Here is a 17,429-nt window from a genome sequence, read left to right as displayed (position 1 = left end):
AAAGTAGATTTTAGGTATAAAGACATTTAACACATACACGACAAAAAAGCAGATAATAAATCAATTAAATTTTTAATTGCTTTCGTTCTAAAAGAAAACCTTTTTTTTTATGAATAAAACCAATTCACACGTGAAATAAGAATGCATTAACTTACCATTTTGCGTTATTCACACAATCTGACACAAAAAACATTCGCGCCAAAAAGGCAAAGGGGGCCAGGTCTATATGTATTGATAACAAATAACACAATTTAAAATATTCTACAGTAAAAACATTTCAAAATGTATATATGAAACTAATGGTTGAGATGTATTTACTTATTTTTGTGTTCTTAATTAAATATATATATATATCTATATACGTCTCTAAAAAAAGACGAACTATAAGAAAAATGATTTAATGCGCAAGGGAGATAATTCTCACATATGTTTAAAATAAAACGCATTTTCACTAGGAAACCAAAACAGTAAAAACGAACTTGTGTCTAACTTTAATTTTGTAGAAAGAGAAGTAAATAAAATCTTGCGAAAATTGCAGTGTAGTTTATATACGAGAAATAAAAAACAAAGCATACATTTTTTTATTAAACGCGCTGGAATTTAATTTCCACCGTTTTGTATACTTTTAACATTCTAAAATTTGTATGGTGAGTTTTGTTTTTACTATCTTTTCACCTAAAGATAATTGATCACTTCCATAACTCGACCGACATTTTCTCCGTTTTCCATGACAACCATAACAAATTCAGACATGATAAATCTTACAATTGTTTCACACTTTAAAAGTAAATGGATCGGTAGAAAATTACATTTTAATGCGTTTGGTAAAAGTTTTTATGTTACATGTTCTTTTATGGTACATTTAATTCAAGAAATTATTAGAATATAATATACAAACAAAAATTTTGGGCGATCTGAACGAGAATCATCACCCCTCCCCTGCCTATAATTTTTATAGTATCTTTCACTAGCAGTATCAGAATTTTTGTAGGAATTTTTGACACCCCTAACACGAAACTGCGAATACAATATAAAAATCTCGTAATTTCTCTGTTAAAAGTGGGTTATTTATTTTCTTTATGGATTATACTTCCAAAATAAACTATTACAGTTGTTTTAAAAGTAATAAAAATATTTTTATTTTTTTTTTAAAACAGTAATGAATTTTCCGAACTCAATATTTTTCAATTTTTAAACTCAATATTTTTAAATTTTTAAATTTTAAAAATCTATCAAAATTTTTCTATTGATTCTATTTTTACGATATTTTCAGGGTCAATGTGAAATTTTATGTTCTTTCCAATAAACCGAATATAATATTTTAGACAAACGTTTTTTTTAAATTCACGCCCCCCCATTTTCACGCCCCCCCATTTTCACGCCCCCCCCATTTTGAAATGTCTATTAAAAAGTAAATAATTAATTTATGTTTAATAGGTTTATATATCACAAATTGAAGAGAAAAGGTCAATAAATAATATATTCAAATTTAAAAAAAAAAAAAAAAAATCAGTTTTTTAGAAATTTACCTGTAAAGTCCGAAGTTTAAAACCTTATTTTATAAGAACACATTTTTTCTTTTTGTCTTTTTTTTTTTTTTTTTAATGAAACCTTGGTCCCTGCTCCTTTAATTGAAAAAAAAATTAGGGCTTGAATTACATTTTTCGAGGAGTTATAAGCTTAGAAAGATAGGGGGTCGAATAATTTACGCCTCTCATTTTGAAATGTCTATTAAAAAGTAAATAATTAATTTATGTTTAATAGGTTTATATATCACAAATTGAAGAGAAAAGGTCAATAAATAATATATTCAAATTTAAAACAAAAAAAAAAATCAGTTTTTTAGAAATTTACCTGTAAAGTCCGAAGTTTAAAACCTTTTTAAAAAAAAAAAAAACACATTGTTTTGTTTTGTTTTTTTTTTTAAATAAAACCTTGGTCCTTACTCCTTTAATTGAAAAAAAAAATTAGGGCTTGAATTACATTTTTCGAGGAGTTATAAGCTTGGAAAGATGGGGTGGAATTATTCACTATTTTCACGAAATTTCTGACACTGCTAATCTTTCACTATGTAGTATAGTTTTCGATGTTGGTGGGGGGGGGGGTATTTCGAAAGCCGTTCTTAATATGGGTGTGTTTATACTACCCTGGTTAGGTCGTTAAAAAATACTAACTGCAGAATATCGGTTAAAACTAGGAAGGGGTGATTCTCGTTTAAATCGGCCAAACTTTTTTAAAAAATCTTGTCAGTTTAATTTTTAAAACTGCCACAGGATGATGGATCTAGTTTACTATGTTGTTTTTACGTAAATTGACAACCTACGTGAAAGAATGTCACCTCATATCACAGTAGTGACCACTGACCAGCTAAATCAAGTCGTTCATCATGTAAACAGAAGAATCTATTTGGTTGCAATCGATTCATTTTAGAAACAATTTTTGTCACCGGTCAGCCATGCAAATCTATTAGTGCATGCATAACAGAGGCATCTGTGACGTGTCACTTTTACACACAAATTCATGCAACTATAATGTTACTCATTTACATATGCAGACAGTGAATGGATTGGAAGATTCGAGAAAGCCCGTCTATAAGCATTAGCGTGGAAAAATTAAAACAGTCTCTGCAACGATTTTGTGATCTACAGGCAGCTTTTCGCAGGCTGAATAGCTGCTGCTCAAAATTATCAGCCTGTGGACTCTTTCTACCTACGTGAAAATCTGTACAAGTGTTATGAAAAAAATGTAAACAGACAAAATACTCGATCCCTTACTAATGAAGCTTACACAAACAACAGTGGATGAATATTCTCTGCTCATAAACTTTTTCCCACCAGGTATTTTGCAATCGCAGGGTCTTCTTCATAAAATTATGCTGACATTAATATCTTCCTCAGTCTCAGGATTTCTTCGGTCACTAGGAGCTTGCAGTAATACCTTTACAAGTATGCAATATTTTTATTCCACTTGAATGATGTTCCTGAACTTTCATCTTATTAAAATACACATCTCATCACATTATTAATGAAACCCAATCTTTTTAATTTCACCCACATGAGGAGATATTGCACATTCAAGGTGCCATGGTGAATTTCAGAACACGGGTATTTTTCCACTCAAATAAAGAAAACACACAATAGCAGCATTTCACTCTAAAAATGTTAGCCATGCGACCAGCATGTGCGATACACATGCTATTGTAGAAGACTAGGATATAATAATACCCTAACTCGCTATAAGAAAATAATGAAACGAATGGAATTGAAGGAAACAAAAATTCAATTGATGGATAAGATAACCATGTCGTTTATTTACTGTTGAAAAAATGAATGTTTTAGATATAACATGTGTTCATGTCCACGCGGGTGTAACCATCATTTGTTGCGGGACTGGTGTTGTAGAAAGAAAAAGGAAATGTGTGTTCATCTCAAGTTCGGGTCACTATCGTTTGTTCGCGCGTGGGAAGAGAAGTGAGTAATGTAATAGAACGAGAAATGGCAGTCCATCGTGTAGACAAAGAAAAGGATAAAGGGTTGACGTTAGTTAGCAGTCAGCTACGCGAAGGTGTTCTCAAGGACCAGTAGTAGATAGAGAGAGAAAGAGTGAGAAGTGTACGTACTGTCTGTTAGCTTTTTGTCCCACATAGTAGCAAGTGGTGTGAGGTACACGCCTCCTGAAAGGGAGGCGACGGTTCATCGAACCTCTCAGCCCGAAAGCTGGTCCTAAAAGGAAGAACCGCTTATTGCTCTTTGGTTTATACTTCGTTTCCGTCGGGTCTTTGCGCATGTGTGGATTTCCATTGAAAAGAAATGATGTCGTCCTTGTGTGCGTACGTGTGAGTACATGTGTGTACGTTAGCGTGTGTGTATATACACGTGAATGTGAGTGTATGTACGCGAATGTGAATATGTGTACGTGTATGGGCGCGTATGTTTGTGTGCGCGTATGTATGCGACAAGTAATATAGCTTGAAGTGTGAACGTGTTTTTGTGTGAGACTAGAAAAGTCTCGCGCACTATTCATGTGCGTGTATGCGTGTAGATGTTATGTCGGTTTTTTTCATTTTATTGGCAAAGGCAAAAAAACATAAAATTTTCTTTTTTTCAAGTAATTAATAACAATAGACTTTTGATTCTAAACTGAAGCAAACATAAACACAATCAATTTGCACTTGAAACTCTTTTGACTGTGCCAAATTTGGTAAAGAATTAATTCTATTCATTTGTATTTTTACTGAGAGTGATGTCTGTGGTAGTGGCACTTTTTCATGAATACAGCGAATACAAATGCAACTTTGATGCTTCCAGTCAAGTCAACAACTCAGAAGCAGTAGCAGTAGTTCAAACAGCTCTTTTCAGGGCAACCTTTTCCACACTACTTATGTGAATAACAAACTACTTTCATGCGAACCACAAACTACTTCTTTGCAACTACTACTGCCTGCCCCCTGTTATATTCGCATATCCCTCAATATTCACATGAATAAACCAGAAAAACAGCAGTAGCTGCGACGGCAACAACAATGGCGACGATAAGAAAAATCTGTTCATCGAGTCAATACAAATAAACTCAATAAATACACATGACAACTCCAAATCCCATTTCTTTAGATACACACATAATTAGAATAACTCACACCTTACTTCAACAAAGAAAACTGCCACAGAAAGCCGCACAGCAAAAGACCAAAACACAAACATCACAGCAAACGCAACTCTTAAACATATAAACACCAATATATAATTCACATAACAATGCAGCCGTACAACACCGACTAGATTACATTCACAATTTTATTAGCTTCAAATCGATATAACACATGCATACATACACAAAACAGACGGTTCACTACAACACATTATAGCACGATAAACAAACACAATTAAGATAGCAAAATATAAGCCAATTATCAATTTGCCCTGTGTCTTCACCTACGTCCGCAACACCACTAATAAAAACAATAGCCGTCGCGACAAAAAGCAGTCGAGCCCAGAGACAGTCAGTCAACCAGCATGGGATAATTATCGGCTCCGTCACACTCCCCCCCCCCGACGTTAAACCCATGTTCGCGCACGTAATCCATCAACCTCTCCACATGAAAACACCAACAGCGAGAATTAACACTCACATTCTCATTTCATCCTGAATCATACTAGCGCCCAACCTTTCTCTCCTAAGAAGTTACAAACGTTAACTTTACACCAAAAACCTTCTTTCCTGAACATTCTCACATCCTTACGAACTTTGAACACTTTGTTTGTTTTTACTGTCTCGTTAAGTTTGTTTCTTTAAATAAACGATTGAGAAATCAATCATTTTAAAACGTAACACATATTGTTTGTCTGGTTCCTTCTCGCCACCATACGCTCATGAATAATATAACACTGGTGTCAGAAGCGTGCGGCGGGAGGAAAACTCAGACGAATTTACCTATACAAAATCCAATATTTATTCAACTACAGCTTCCCAAACGGACTCTCGGCAGCTGATGGATCCTGTAAATAAAGTCGATAAATCAACCACACATATCCACGGACTTCCTTAAGAAATAACGACACTGGTCTCTCAAAATTACTGATTATTTTTTGCGAATAATCGCTCAAAAATCAAAAATTAAACAACTCGGTCTTCTACAAATCCAACGCCAACGACAGTCAATGAGCGCCAAAAATCACACGTGACCTCCTTCGGATTAACAGTCATGCAGATGACACGTTGAGCAAACTGCGAAACTAACAGAATTCTAACTACATTACCAGGAGTCTCACAGTCCTTGGAATACGTCTCCGTCCACGCCATCAACAACACAGCAAATACGTTGCCCTCGTCATCGCCATCAACATGTACTTACATGATACATAAGACATTTCTCTAAAATTTTCTGAATTTTGCTTTTAACTTTTCCCACTCTGATATGTTTCCAACCGCGTGGGATCTTTTAAATTCTCCCGCTATTTCAACTTGTCTGCATGACGTCAGCAAATAAGTTGTGATTTTCCTGTTCCATTAAGCTTTACATTAGTCCGTTTTTTTTGTTACTATTTTAGACTCTCTAAAAATTTAACACTTGATTTAACACCCATTTTAATTTGATCCAGTTATTGATTGCTTTATTTCCATTTTTGTATGTTTTGTATGTAATTTTGTAAGCTGTTTCCCACCATTTTTGCCTGGCACTGCGCTACCTCCCACCTTTTATTTAAATTATATGCCTTCTCCCTTGACCATGTCGCCATTTTGAATTTTTTAGGGAATTGAAATTTAAACATTTTTGTTTTAGAATTTCTCTCCTACAAATTTACATTTTCCTTGTATTTGTTACGTTAGTGGAACACCTGTAACATTTATTGATACAAATTTGAAAATTTATTGATAATTTGAAAACTGAATGTATTATTATTTTTTTTAATTTTGGTATGTAGAAATTACCTTTTAACTCGTGATTTAAGCGATTTAATAAGATATTTACTTCCCGATAATTTAGTCATAAACAGCAGGTTCTTAAGAGATATTTTGCTCTCCTATAATTTTTTTAATTTACAATAAATTTATTTATCAACAATTAAATTATTTTCGCATAGTCATAGTGGGTTTATTATTTAAAAGAAAAAGGTTTATAAAGGAAATAGTTTTCCTGGGAGATATTTTTATTCCAGTAAATTGTATTCGTTTATTTCAACAAAGAATTTATTTCTTCTTTGTTAATTCATTTACCCCCGGACTTAGCGTTAATAATTGAATTTAAGTTGTAGTTTCCTTCTGACTTTGGTTCTGTCCTTGGTCAGAAAAGGGAAATTTCTTTGTAGCTTTTCAATTTGAATAATAGGGTTCTTTTACTCTTAGTTTAAGAAATTGAAGAATTTATTATGAAATTTAATATGAAATTCTTCTATAGATTTCTATTTAGAAGAAAAATAATAAAGTTCTGCCCGTAGTGAAAGAAGAAAAAGAAAATACTGTATTTTTTCCGATAGAAAAAAAATTATTCTATCCTTTCAGAAGAAATATATATAGTTAGAAGAAAACTTCTTTGAAAAAAAATTCCTTCTGTCCACAATCAGAGAAGAAAAAATTGACAGTTTTTCTGTTAGGAGAAAAAATTAGAAAAATTCTGCTGCACTTTTGCAGTTAATATAAGAAATTTATTTCTGCCCTCAGTCTTTAAAGCTAAATTTCCTTTGGAGGTTATTTAATTTGTCCCAATCTAAAGTGCATCTTTGGAACTGGATTTTCTCCTTCGTTAAGCCCGACTTTGTGTCCACTTACACCTTAGGGTGAATAATTGATAATTTTATTTGTAGAATTTTATTGTTTAAAATTATTACTAACACAAACCTCAGTTTAAGGCATATTTGTTTTAACTGTCTATAAGAGTCAATTTACTTTTAAAATTTAAGTAGAATTCTGTGTGATACTTATTCGGCTTTAGTGCACATTTATTTAATATTTTAAAAAACCTCAGCATGTCTTAAAATTCTTCTTACTGTATATTGGTGGAGGAAAGGTTATTTGCTATGGATGCTATTATTCTCAATCTCAGTTTTATAAGTTCTGACACAAATTGTCCTGAAGTTATCTTTCAACAAAATCTGAATGAGATTAGAGAGGGCTTAGACATGTTTCTTGACTTGACTGAGCAAGTCTATGCTTGTTTTTCTACTTAGACTGTGGATTTAGAATTTCTGGGCACAGATGCTTCTTGGGTAGATGCATTCAAGAATGGTGTTAGAGAAACCATGCATAGTTTAGCTAGTGGTAAGCTAGGTGATTCTATTAGTATCCCAATGCTCTTTGATACACCAACGATAATGCCGGTCAACATTTCCGATCCTGAACCAGAATGCCCGGTTGCTCAGACCAACTCTCTAAGTACTGGTGAATTCGGTTTAGTGAGGGTCAGGCCGCAGTTAGAAAATTGTGCGGCAATTAAATTTCATCTGCCTAGATTGCAGCTTGCTGTAAATATAGCTAGAAAGAATTTAAATTTGTTAGGAATCTTTAAGTACTCCAGTTTGGTCCATAATTTGTTGAGTATGGATCCCTGGAATTTTATGCAATTCATGGAGGAATTTAAGTGGGAATTGGTTAGAGGCATTGTGCCTATTATTAAAGGGAAACAGGTAGAGTTTTTTAAGCAGTCCGCTGATAGTCAGGGAGACTGTTTAGATTTGGGTAGTTGCCAAGATGGCCAAGCCCTGTTTCTGCACGCGTTGATGCACATGTTAATCCTAATGGTTACATTACCACTGACCATTTAACGTACCCTTATCAAGGTGAAAGTAGTTTCGGCCTGATATGAGCCCATTGCACCAAGCAAATAACTCTGAAAAGGGTCAGTGGAAGGACAGGAGTTTGACTTGTTACAACTCCTTCCAAGGAAAGGTACTGGATAAGCTCAGTATCTTTGTCTCATTAGAAGTACTTGCTTTCAGTGCTTCAGTTGGTGTAAGTATGCACCCTAGGAAAGAAAGTCTCTCCAAAGTTTTCAGGATCTCGGGTCCTATATCTAGTTGTCTCCATGTGTGGCTCATGGGGAGAGTTTTCAAGCAAGAGTTTAGCAAACTTCAGCTTGACTGGATTTTTACAGTCGAGTGTCACCTGGCTGTAAAATCTGGAGTGTTTGGTGGCTACATGATTTGTAGTGCAATCCCTCTGAAGATCTGTGAGGACACAGATCTTTTAAGATGTTGTAAGACTGAGGTGAAGTCCCTGAGGCTGGAACCTGGAGCTTCGGATCTCACCCTGGAAATTTCAAGTGCCAGGAGTTTGGATGTTTTTAAAAGACTTGTCAGTCTTAGTTTGTCGGGCTTGATGTGTGAAGCTCGGCATTTTCCCTGCACAGTTTATGCAGGAAATATACTTCGGTTTTATGTAACTTCTTTAATCAAAAGAAAAACTACGTTCGCCCCGCTCCTATTTTCGGAGTAGATATGACTGGCTTGTTATGGATCCAGGAGATAATTCAGACTTGCCTGTTAGTCCTCGTAATTTAAACTCCATAATCAAGGACAGCCGTTTTCATTTTCATCTTAAATTTTCATCTTAAAAAACTCTCTAAAAACAAATAGAAAATGAATATTTTTCGAAATTTTAAGTGTCTTTTTATTAAATTTTTGTATTAAATGTCGACCTTTTAAAAGAAGTAAAAAATTAAGCCTCTTAAAATTTTAATTGATCTAGGTTTTAAAAACTTTTTTGTTACAATAACTTTTTCTTTTCTCCTCGGGAGAGTGTTGAAATTTTGATAAAGAAATAATTTTTATTTATTTTTTTATATACACACATCTCAGCATTTAGGGAAAGGAACGCACTCCTTGTCCGGTCGTTTACAGGTCAATTCCATCATTATCATCATCATCATTGTTATAATTCCCTTCCAGCAGTCTGCTACTCTCCCTCCCTCTGGAGAGAGAGGTGAGGAATCAGTTCATCAGTTCGAGTATTCACTGCCTGCGAGGAAGAGGTATTATTTCATTCTCAGTCAAAAGGACTTTGGCGTTAAATTGTTTTTTTTTTTCTCTCCTCCTTTAGAGAAAGACGTTTGTTTAGAACTCCATTGATAGGTACTAAACTTTTAACGTTATTCTATTCCCAGTCATTAAAAGACAAGGTCTTATGATTGGAAAATTAGTACCAGATATTACAAGGCAACATGGTCTTACACTTGGAAAATTATTAGTCTCATAAAGGATTAATGAAAGAAACTGGTTGTGTTTTGAGGATTTCTTTTCTTTAAAGAACAAAAATTAATTTACCGACTTGACAAGCAGAATATCGGCCCTTGAAAGAAAATTCCCTTTGTTCTAGGAACTTGGAAGACTATTCAACCAAAGTTTCCATCACAAAAATAAATATTCCATAATACAAGAATTTATCCCGTATTTGTACACATAAAGCGTACCAAAGCAGCTTTATGGTTTTCTGTTTCTTTCCTTTGAATTTAAAGGTATCTGAGCCTGAAGGAAAAATATTTTACCTCTTTCTCCCACTTAAAGTCAAAGAGACTTTGTAATTCCTTTCGGAAAAGAAAAAAAACATTTTGTAAAAAGACTGAACATTTTGTTAAAAGGACTGGATTTAAACAAGGACTCAAAAAAACTGTTTTATGTTTTTTATGTTTTTTCTTTTAGCCTTTCTTACAAGTAAGAATTATCGTCTTTTTCGTATTATTATTTTATTTATTTTAAATGTTTCTTAAGGGTTTTTTTAAACCCTAGCCTTGGGAAATAAAGGCAATTGATAACTTTTTTGTTTTAATAAATTTGGATCATTTTAAACACATTCGGGTCTGTATTTCATGCTCTTTTTTTCCTTTTTTTTTCTTCCATTTTTGTTACCATGGAAAACGGATTTTGGTAATGAACCCTGCCTCCTGACCCACTGTAACACCCTTTCTTGTGACGGTCGATGTCAGGCAACCAACTCCAGAGCCTGTCAACATCCGGTTACTCATACCAGAGCCTACTGACATCTAGCAGCCCTGATCCAGTACCCACTGTTGTCTAGTTACCTCCTCCAGTTTCTACTAACATCAAGCTGTCCCGTTCTAAAGTCTGATCCTTATTTACTTGGACCACAATCTTCAAACCTTTCGAATTTCAGCATTTGTGATTCTTCTTTTGCTATTGCCATCACATTTTTGCCTTTGTGTATACCTCATAGTTGTACAGTCGACTGGCGCACCTTCATACCGCCTCCCAACCCTCTGCAATGATTATGACTCGCACATATCTCACACAGAAAAATGAACCATTTCTGGTTAAATAAAAATTATTATTTATAATGTTTGTAATTGTTCCCGAGTCATTGCTATTTGCTGATGTTTTTCTCTTGTTAGGGACAGGAGTTTCATCCTATACTTTCGTTATTATCATGAATTCAGAGATCGGTCGATCACCTTTCTCCCTACACCACACACGAGGGAAACAAATTTATTTGTTCATCAAATTCCCTCTCTAGGAAATAATAAATGGAAGTAAAAAAAGTGAAAGGATAAAGCAATAAAAAAAGAACAAATTAAAACTAAACAAAAAAGTAAATTAATTTAGTTCAAGTTTATCAAAGAAATAAAAGGCTATTGCTTTTGTATCTCAAAGCAAAGGTTAAAATTGAAGTGATAGTTATTGGTATTGAGTTAAGAAATCAGTTGCAAACAATAGAACAAGTATGATAGCAACATTAGTCCGGAGAATGTGTTAGGCCAGTCAGCTTTACATCCAGTTTCAGGCAATCCAAGATGAATAGTCTGGCAAAAGCTGTGAAAATGAGGGCTTACCGTTTAAACGACCTAGGTGTGCGTGTGTGCTTTATCATCACTGCGAAGCTAGGATAAGAAAAGAATTCCAAGATGGCGCCGACAGCATTTTGTAATGGTATGATCTCGGAAACTCTCGCAAAACCTTGTGCATATATGCAAATCAGTTGGTCTTCGACAACTATAAATTCAGGTCGTTTTGGAAGGCAAGGGGAGGAAAGAACAGCCGGTTGGTAATTGTGTACGCTGGATCGTGTTGGTGGCGTGTCACCGTGTCTGTGCATGTACTGATCGAACCGCTTTCCTGTCCCTTGGACTTTGAATTTGTTTAGATTGGACTTCAACTTCAAGCTATTTCGGCAAATATCTCCGGTATAAACAAGTTCAACCTGAAATTGATCCCAGAATTTGACGACTCCCCGGACGGACCTTCGGTGGTCGAATGGCTAGAGAAAGCCGAACGCGTTTGCCGGTTGTGCAAGATAAAGGACCCAGCTTTAGTAATCCCGCTTAGGCTCACCAAGGGGGCCTATGCCGTGTATCAGCAGCTCGGGGATGACGCGACTATGGAACAAATTAAAGAGGCGTTGTACGGAGCATTTGGAGCGGACCCTTTTATTGCCTGGCGGCAATTTTCTGGACGACGGCTTGGGCCTGGGGAGACGGTGGATGTCTATCTGGCCGACCTGAAGAAGCTTGCCACCCCCTTCGGAGGTGGAAGTGACCGTATACTGGCGTGCGCCTTCCTGTCTGGGCTCCTGGAAAGCGCAAGTCGACTGCTGCAGGCGTCATCGAGGCTCAATGAGCTTGGATTAGAGGAGCTATTGGCTAGAACCCGAAACATCATGAAGGACGACGAGGCGGCAGTTGAAGCATTGGAATCGCCTGTAGAAGGCCGAGGATGCTATAAATGTGGCGGCCCCAACCACTTTGCCAGGGATTGTAGAAGTGACGCAAAGCGCGCCCCGGATTATGGAGCACAGAAGCGGGTGCGTTGTTACCGTTGCAGCAAGCCAGGCCATTTAACTCAGGCGTGTCCAGGAAATGAGCAGGGGGAGGAAGCCGCGGCGCCAGCACCCTCCCTAAAGCGGCTGTGAACAAGGCGTTCCCTGAAGTAATCGTGAATGTTGACGGGCGCAAACGCTCAGCGCTGGTTGATACCGGGTGCACCCAAACCCTGATATGCAAGGGATGTTGCACCGCGTGAAAGGAGCGGAAGGTCCCGGTACTAATCGTTGGCAGAGGTTCGCTGATGTGTAGTGGGGTGAGCAAGGTCTACGTAAGCATTGGCAGTGGCCCCCCGGTGGCTGTGAAGGTGTTGGTGGTCGACGGGGAACTACTGGGGTACGACCTTCTTCTTGGAATAGATTCCATTACACGGCTGGGCGGAATCACCATAAACGGCGCCAGTGATATAACGTTCTCCCAACTTGAGACACCGGTCTGTGCAGCCATCACTCTTGATGAACCTGACTTCCACGCAAAATACGACAGTGGCACAAACGCCTGGACCGTGTCCTGGAAGTGGTCGGGTGACCAGCCACCAGTGTCCCTGCGGAATCGGCTGGCGGAGTATCCCCCTCCCGCACATCTTAGGGGGCAGTACGAGGCAGAGCTCCAGGTTTGGAAGGACAATGGCTGGCTGGTCCCGTACCCAGAAGACGAACTTGGGCCCCCAAAGGGTTTGATTCCCCTGATGGCTATCAGGCAGGAGAACAAACAAAAAGTCAGACCCGTCATGGACTACCGGGAACTCAACGAGCATGTTGACCCGCACACGGCGGGTGCAGACGTCTGTGCACACAAACTGAGAGAGTGGCGGCAATAAGGGACGGACGCAGCAATATTGGATTTGCGAAGAGCTTACTTGCAGATACTTGTCGAAAAATCGCTGTGGCCGTACCAGACGGTCAAGATTAAAGGAACACGTTATTGCTTGACGAGGCTACGGTTCGGCCTGAACGTGGCCCCAAACATCATGACGGCAATCATGCAGGCGATCCGCCGTCAGGATGAAGTCGTGCAACAAGGGACATCGTCATATATCGATAAGATCTACGTGAACGAGAAGGTTAAAGAACACTTCGAAAGCTTCGGGCGTGAGCGGCAGCACAGACGGACTTCGCTGGTGAAGAGGTGGTGACGTCCCGGAAGTCCCAACTAGCGTCACGCGTCGGTGCGTCTTCTCCATCTGTGGGAAACTGGTGGGCCATTTCCCCATGTGTGGGTGGCTCCGGCCATAAAGCGATGAGCGACTTCCATATCAACCAGCTGCGCGACCCCGCCCTGCGGAAAATGCTAGAGGAGACTTTGGCCAGAGTCTCCGATGACGATCTGGTGCGAGGGAAATGGTGCGTCGATGGGAACGAGTTTACGGTTTGGGTGGACGCCAACTCGCTCGCCCTCGGTGTTGCTCTGGCAGTCAATGGATCTATTGTGGAAGATGCCTGCTGGCTTCGGGCAGAAAATGACGCCAGGCACATCAACCTGGCTGAACTCGATGCCACAGTGAAGGGGGTCAACCTGGCGCTACAGTGGCAGTCCAGAGTCCTGCACATCATTACAGACTCCACATGTGTGTATCATTGGATGACCGATGCCTTGAGTGGAAAGGCATGATTGGCAATGAAGGCATCAGGTGAAATGCTCATACGGAGGCGGCTTGCTACCCTAACTGAAACCATCGAGGAATACAACCTGGTCGTGGATGTGACGCTAGTACAGTCCTGTCAGAATTGCGCAGATCGGCTGACCAGAGTGCCGCGCTGTTGGCTGGACCTGCCGAAAGAAATGGAAGAACCGGCACCTGTGAACTGCGCTGTATAGAACAAGTATGATAGCAACATTAGTCAGGAGAATGTGTTAGGCCAGTCAGCTTTACATCCAGTTTCAGGCAATCCAAGATGAATAGTATCTGCAGTACTATAATATCTCTTCTGCTTAGTTGTTTGTTGCAAATGTTGTAACAGTTGTGGAAAGATATCACACCCGGGAGGATCGATGAGTCAAAAGAATTGTCCAGTAGCTGGACTCAAGTGCCATTTTTACAGTGTGATGGGGCACCTAAAAAAGATTTGCCATAAATTTAAGGGATCCAAAATGGAAACCAAAAGGATTGAGAAGTGGGGAGTCATTTATATTCACATAAAGACTTCATTCTAGCACACAACATCAGTCACTGCACAAACAAGGAGATTGTGCTTAATCCAGGCATGTTTCACTTAGTGGAAATGGAGGTAGAGTTTTCAAGGTTTCTGATTACTGCAAATAGCGTTTTACCAACAAAAAAAGAATGATAAAAGCCATCCTTTACTTCCTTACCCCAACAAATATAACTGAGGTTAGATTCTAGTTTGAACTGGTGAACCAGGTGCTGTATGCCTTCTCACAAGCAGAAGTTATAGTCTCCTTCTGAGAGTTATTGAGGATGAAGAATAGAAAGTTCTATTGGGATGAAACATTGGAGTGTCTATTCCAAGAATCAAAGAGAGTAATAGTGAAGAGGGTTGAGAAATGAGCAGAGTGACAAGACTGGCAACAGATCACAGCAAAATAGGAATGTCATACTTCCTATTTTAGAAACATTGCTGATGTGAGGGTGAATTGAGCATAAGGATGATCACTGGAAGCTCATTTTAGCTCTCTCCATTGTACAAATAATGTAGAATTGCGATATGTTAAAGTGAAATAATATCCAGATGATGATGTGGTAAATGGAAAAGATGTTTATTCAGAGTACCGACGTGTGCGACTTGTCTCAAAGAGAAGTCGAGAACAATCTGTTTTCCCTCCAACCCCTAGCGGCCCTCCTCCAATACAAGGGGAGATCATCAGTCTGTCCTTGGGCCGGGTAACTAGGATGGGACATTAACAGCACCAGTGGAAGAAAAAGCTTTAGCCTTGGTCTATGGGCTGGAATCCTGCCAGATGTTCATACTCACACTCCCAGATTTGCTAATAACAGTATATTACTTGTCACTAATAAAAATATTTTCAAATCAGACCCTGGAAAATATTAAAAACCCCCGCCTGTTAAATTTCAAGGAAAAGACACTTATGTACAAATTAAAGATAAAACATCATCCTGAAAAACTTAATTTAGTTCCTGATTGTCCAGCCCAATACTCAGCTGGTACTTCACCAAACAACTATGACCAAATGATTGACACTGCAATTAAAGCTGCCTTCATGTCGGTATACAAAAGTGATCCTAAATTGAAAGCTATTACATGGGAAAGGATCATAGCTCAGCAGCAACAGGTGAAGAATGCAGAACCTTAAGAGATCTAATTCAAAATAACTTCCCCCAGTCACGCAATGATCTTTCACCCATGGCTCGAGTTTTCTGACCTATGTGTGAAGAATTATACTGCCTGGAAACAGTTATCATCAAAGGCAACAAACTTTGCACGGACATATTGGAAATCTTTCACATGACACATGAAGACGTTAATGGTATGCTGGTGAATGCATGACAACGATTGCTCTGGTCAGGTTTGGAAGCACAATTGCACCATCTCAACCCAAGGAGCCCTTGATATTCCCAGCAGACCCAGAATTTCTATTCCAACAAGTGGTGGTTGACTTTGTCGATATATGGGGTAGAAACAATATGGTGTACACTGGTTGATATACTGTTAAGTAAATGCTGGACAATGCCAGGTAGAAGCATTTAATTGCCTGCTATCTGTCTATCTAATTGTCTATCTATCTAGTGGAGTAAACAACAGATTGAATCATGCGAAAAGATAAGTTGAGTGAACATTGCAGGTGCAAAAAGAGTCGAAGGGTAATGCTATCAAACTCGGTGATCGATCAGTTTGCACCAGAAGTATCCGAATAGGGATTGGAAGTGATGTGTCAGGGGTTTTGGTTTGAATAAGCTGAGTTAAGTTTATTGGAGTTGGTTTTGAGACGCCAAAGAGACAAGATGAGTTAAACAAGCCTCCCCATAAGGGAGCGACAGTCTCAAAATGGACACAGAGTAAATCACAAGCCAAAGATTGTCATTCACTCCAGTTCTGCTGTGATGAAATGCCTGAGAGTGAATAAAGAATATACAAATCAATACAGCGTCTTGTATCTGTCTTGCATGCGGCTTGTTATAACAGCTCCCCCAAGACATTGAAGAATTCCCCAGGCGGAGCAGCAGAAACAGGTATGTTATCATGTTCATCATTGTTCTGACACACACAAAACTAGACGAGTCATGGCTCATTAAAAAAGCACTAAATAAGATCGTTAAAAAAGAGTTAAATAAATAGTTACATACACAAATAAGTAACACATACTTTTTAACAATACTGAATGTGTCTAAGTGGCCCTAATGACGTTAGGGGTGCAAAATTATACATAACACCTTAAGAACTTGGTTCTGTACTTATGGTGCACTTGAAGAAATCTCTTTGGATGAAGGACCACTATTTGAGTCCCAGGAGTTTGACTCCTTTTTGAGGAATGGGGATATACAGAAACGTACCTCATCAGCCTATTACACTCAAAGCAATGGTTAGCTGTTACAACTGCAAAACATATACTAGCCAACAACATGGACAACTTTGGACGCCTATGCCACAATCAGGCTGCTCAAGCATTACTAAGCCATCACAACATTCCTGTTCATGACCTTGACATGTTTGCAGCCATAACACTATATGGTTGAATCATTAAGACCACCTTCCTGTCCTATAACAACTATAACTACACACAATGAAAAGAAATAGGTGACCTAAGAGAGGTGGCAATAGCCAAGAGACATATGTGATATGAACACTTCTACAACCAAAATTGTCGCCCACTTCGGGAACTCAGAGATCTTGTCCAGATCTAGAACCAGGATGGTAACTACACATGTCGGTGAACAAAGACAAGGAGTGTCCTAGAGACACATGAGAACCAACAGTAACAAGTGTGAGTAGATGGGAGCAATAGAGTAACATTGTGCAACCTCCGGTTTCTCTATAAAATATATCCAGTTGTGGATGGCCCACATTACACCACACCAGGAACTTCGAATCCATCCACAAACTCTGATCTCTTACAGGAACAAAACCTGAAAGAACAATGGAGGTTGGATGGTACATCAATGTTGGATCGCCCAGAAAGCATGATAAAGAGGAAATGGAAGTTGATGATACAACAGAAAGATGTACACACCCGGTCAGTCCCCCTTTGT

The 17,429-nt window shown here is 38.4% G+C and overlaps 1 protein-coding gene across 3 annotated transcripts in view; it reads right to left on the bottom strand.

Moving 5' to 3' along the window:
- The window catches only part of LOC145293818 (replication factor C subunit 1-like), a 279,301-nt gene extending 276,742 nt beyond the window's left edge, over positions 1-2,559 (bottom strand). Inside the window, exon 1 of one of the 3 annotated variants that reach the window (XM_080140442.1) lies at positions 2,324-2,559. Coding sequence is in view for 2 of the 3 variants with exons in the window: in XM_080140441.1 (XP_079996567.1) it covers positions 156-158 (3 nt within the window). In the remaining variant the exon portion in view is untranslated. Of the gene's footprint in view, positions 1-155; positions 410-2,323 lie in introns of those variants that run through there. The other 2 variants (XM_080140441.1, XM_080140443.1) reach the window with 2 other exon arrangements.
- Between the last annotated feature and the right edge of the window lie 14,870 nt (positions 2,560-17,429).

The sequence above is a fragment of the Euprymna scolopes genome, chromosome 15, assembly GCF_053919585.1.
Source record: "Euprymna scolopes isolate OS-2025 chromosome 15, ASM5391958v1, whole genome shotgun sequence".
NCBI classification, from domain to species: Eukaryota; Metazoa; Mollusca; class Cephalopoda; order Sepiida; family Sepiolidae; genus Euprymna; species Euprymna scolopes.
This window is presented reverse-complemented; position numbering and strand designations above follow the sequence as displayed.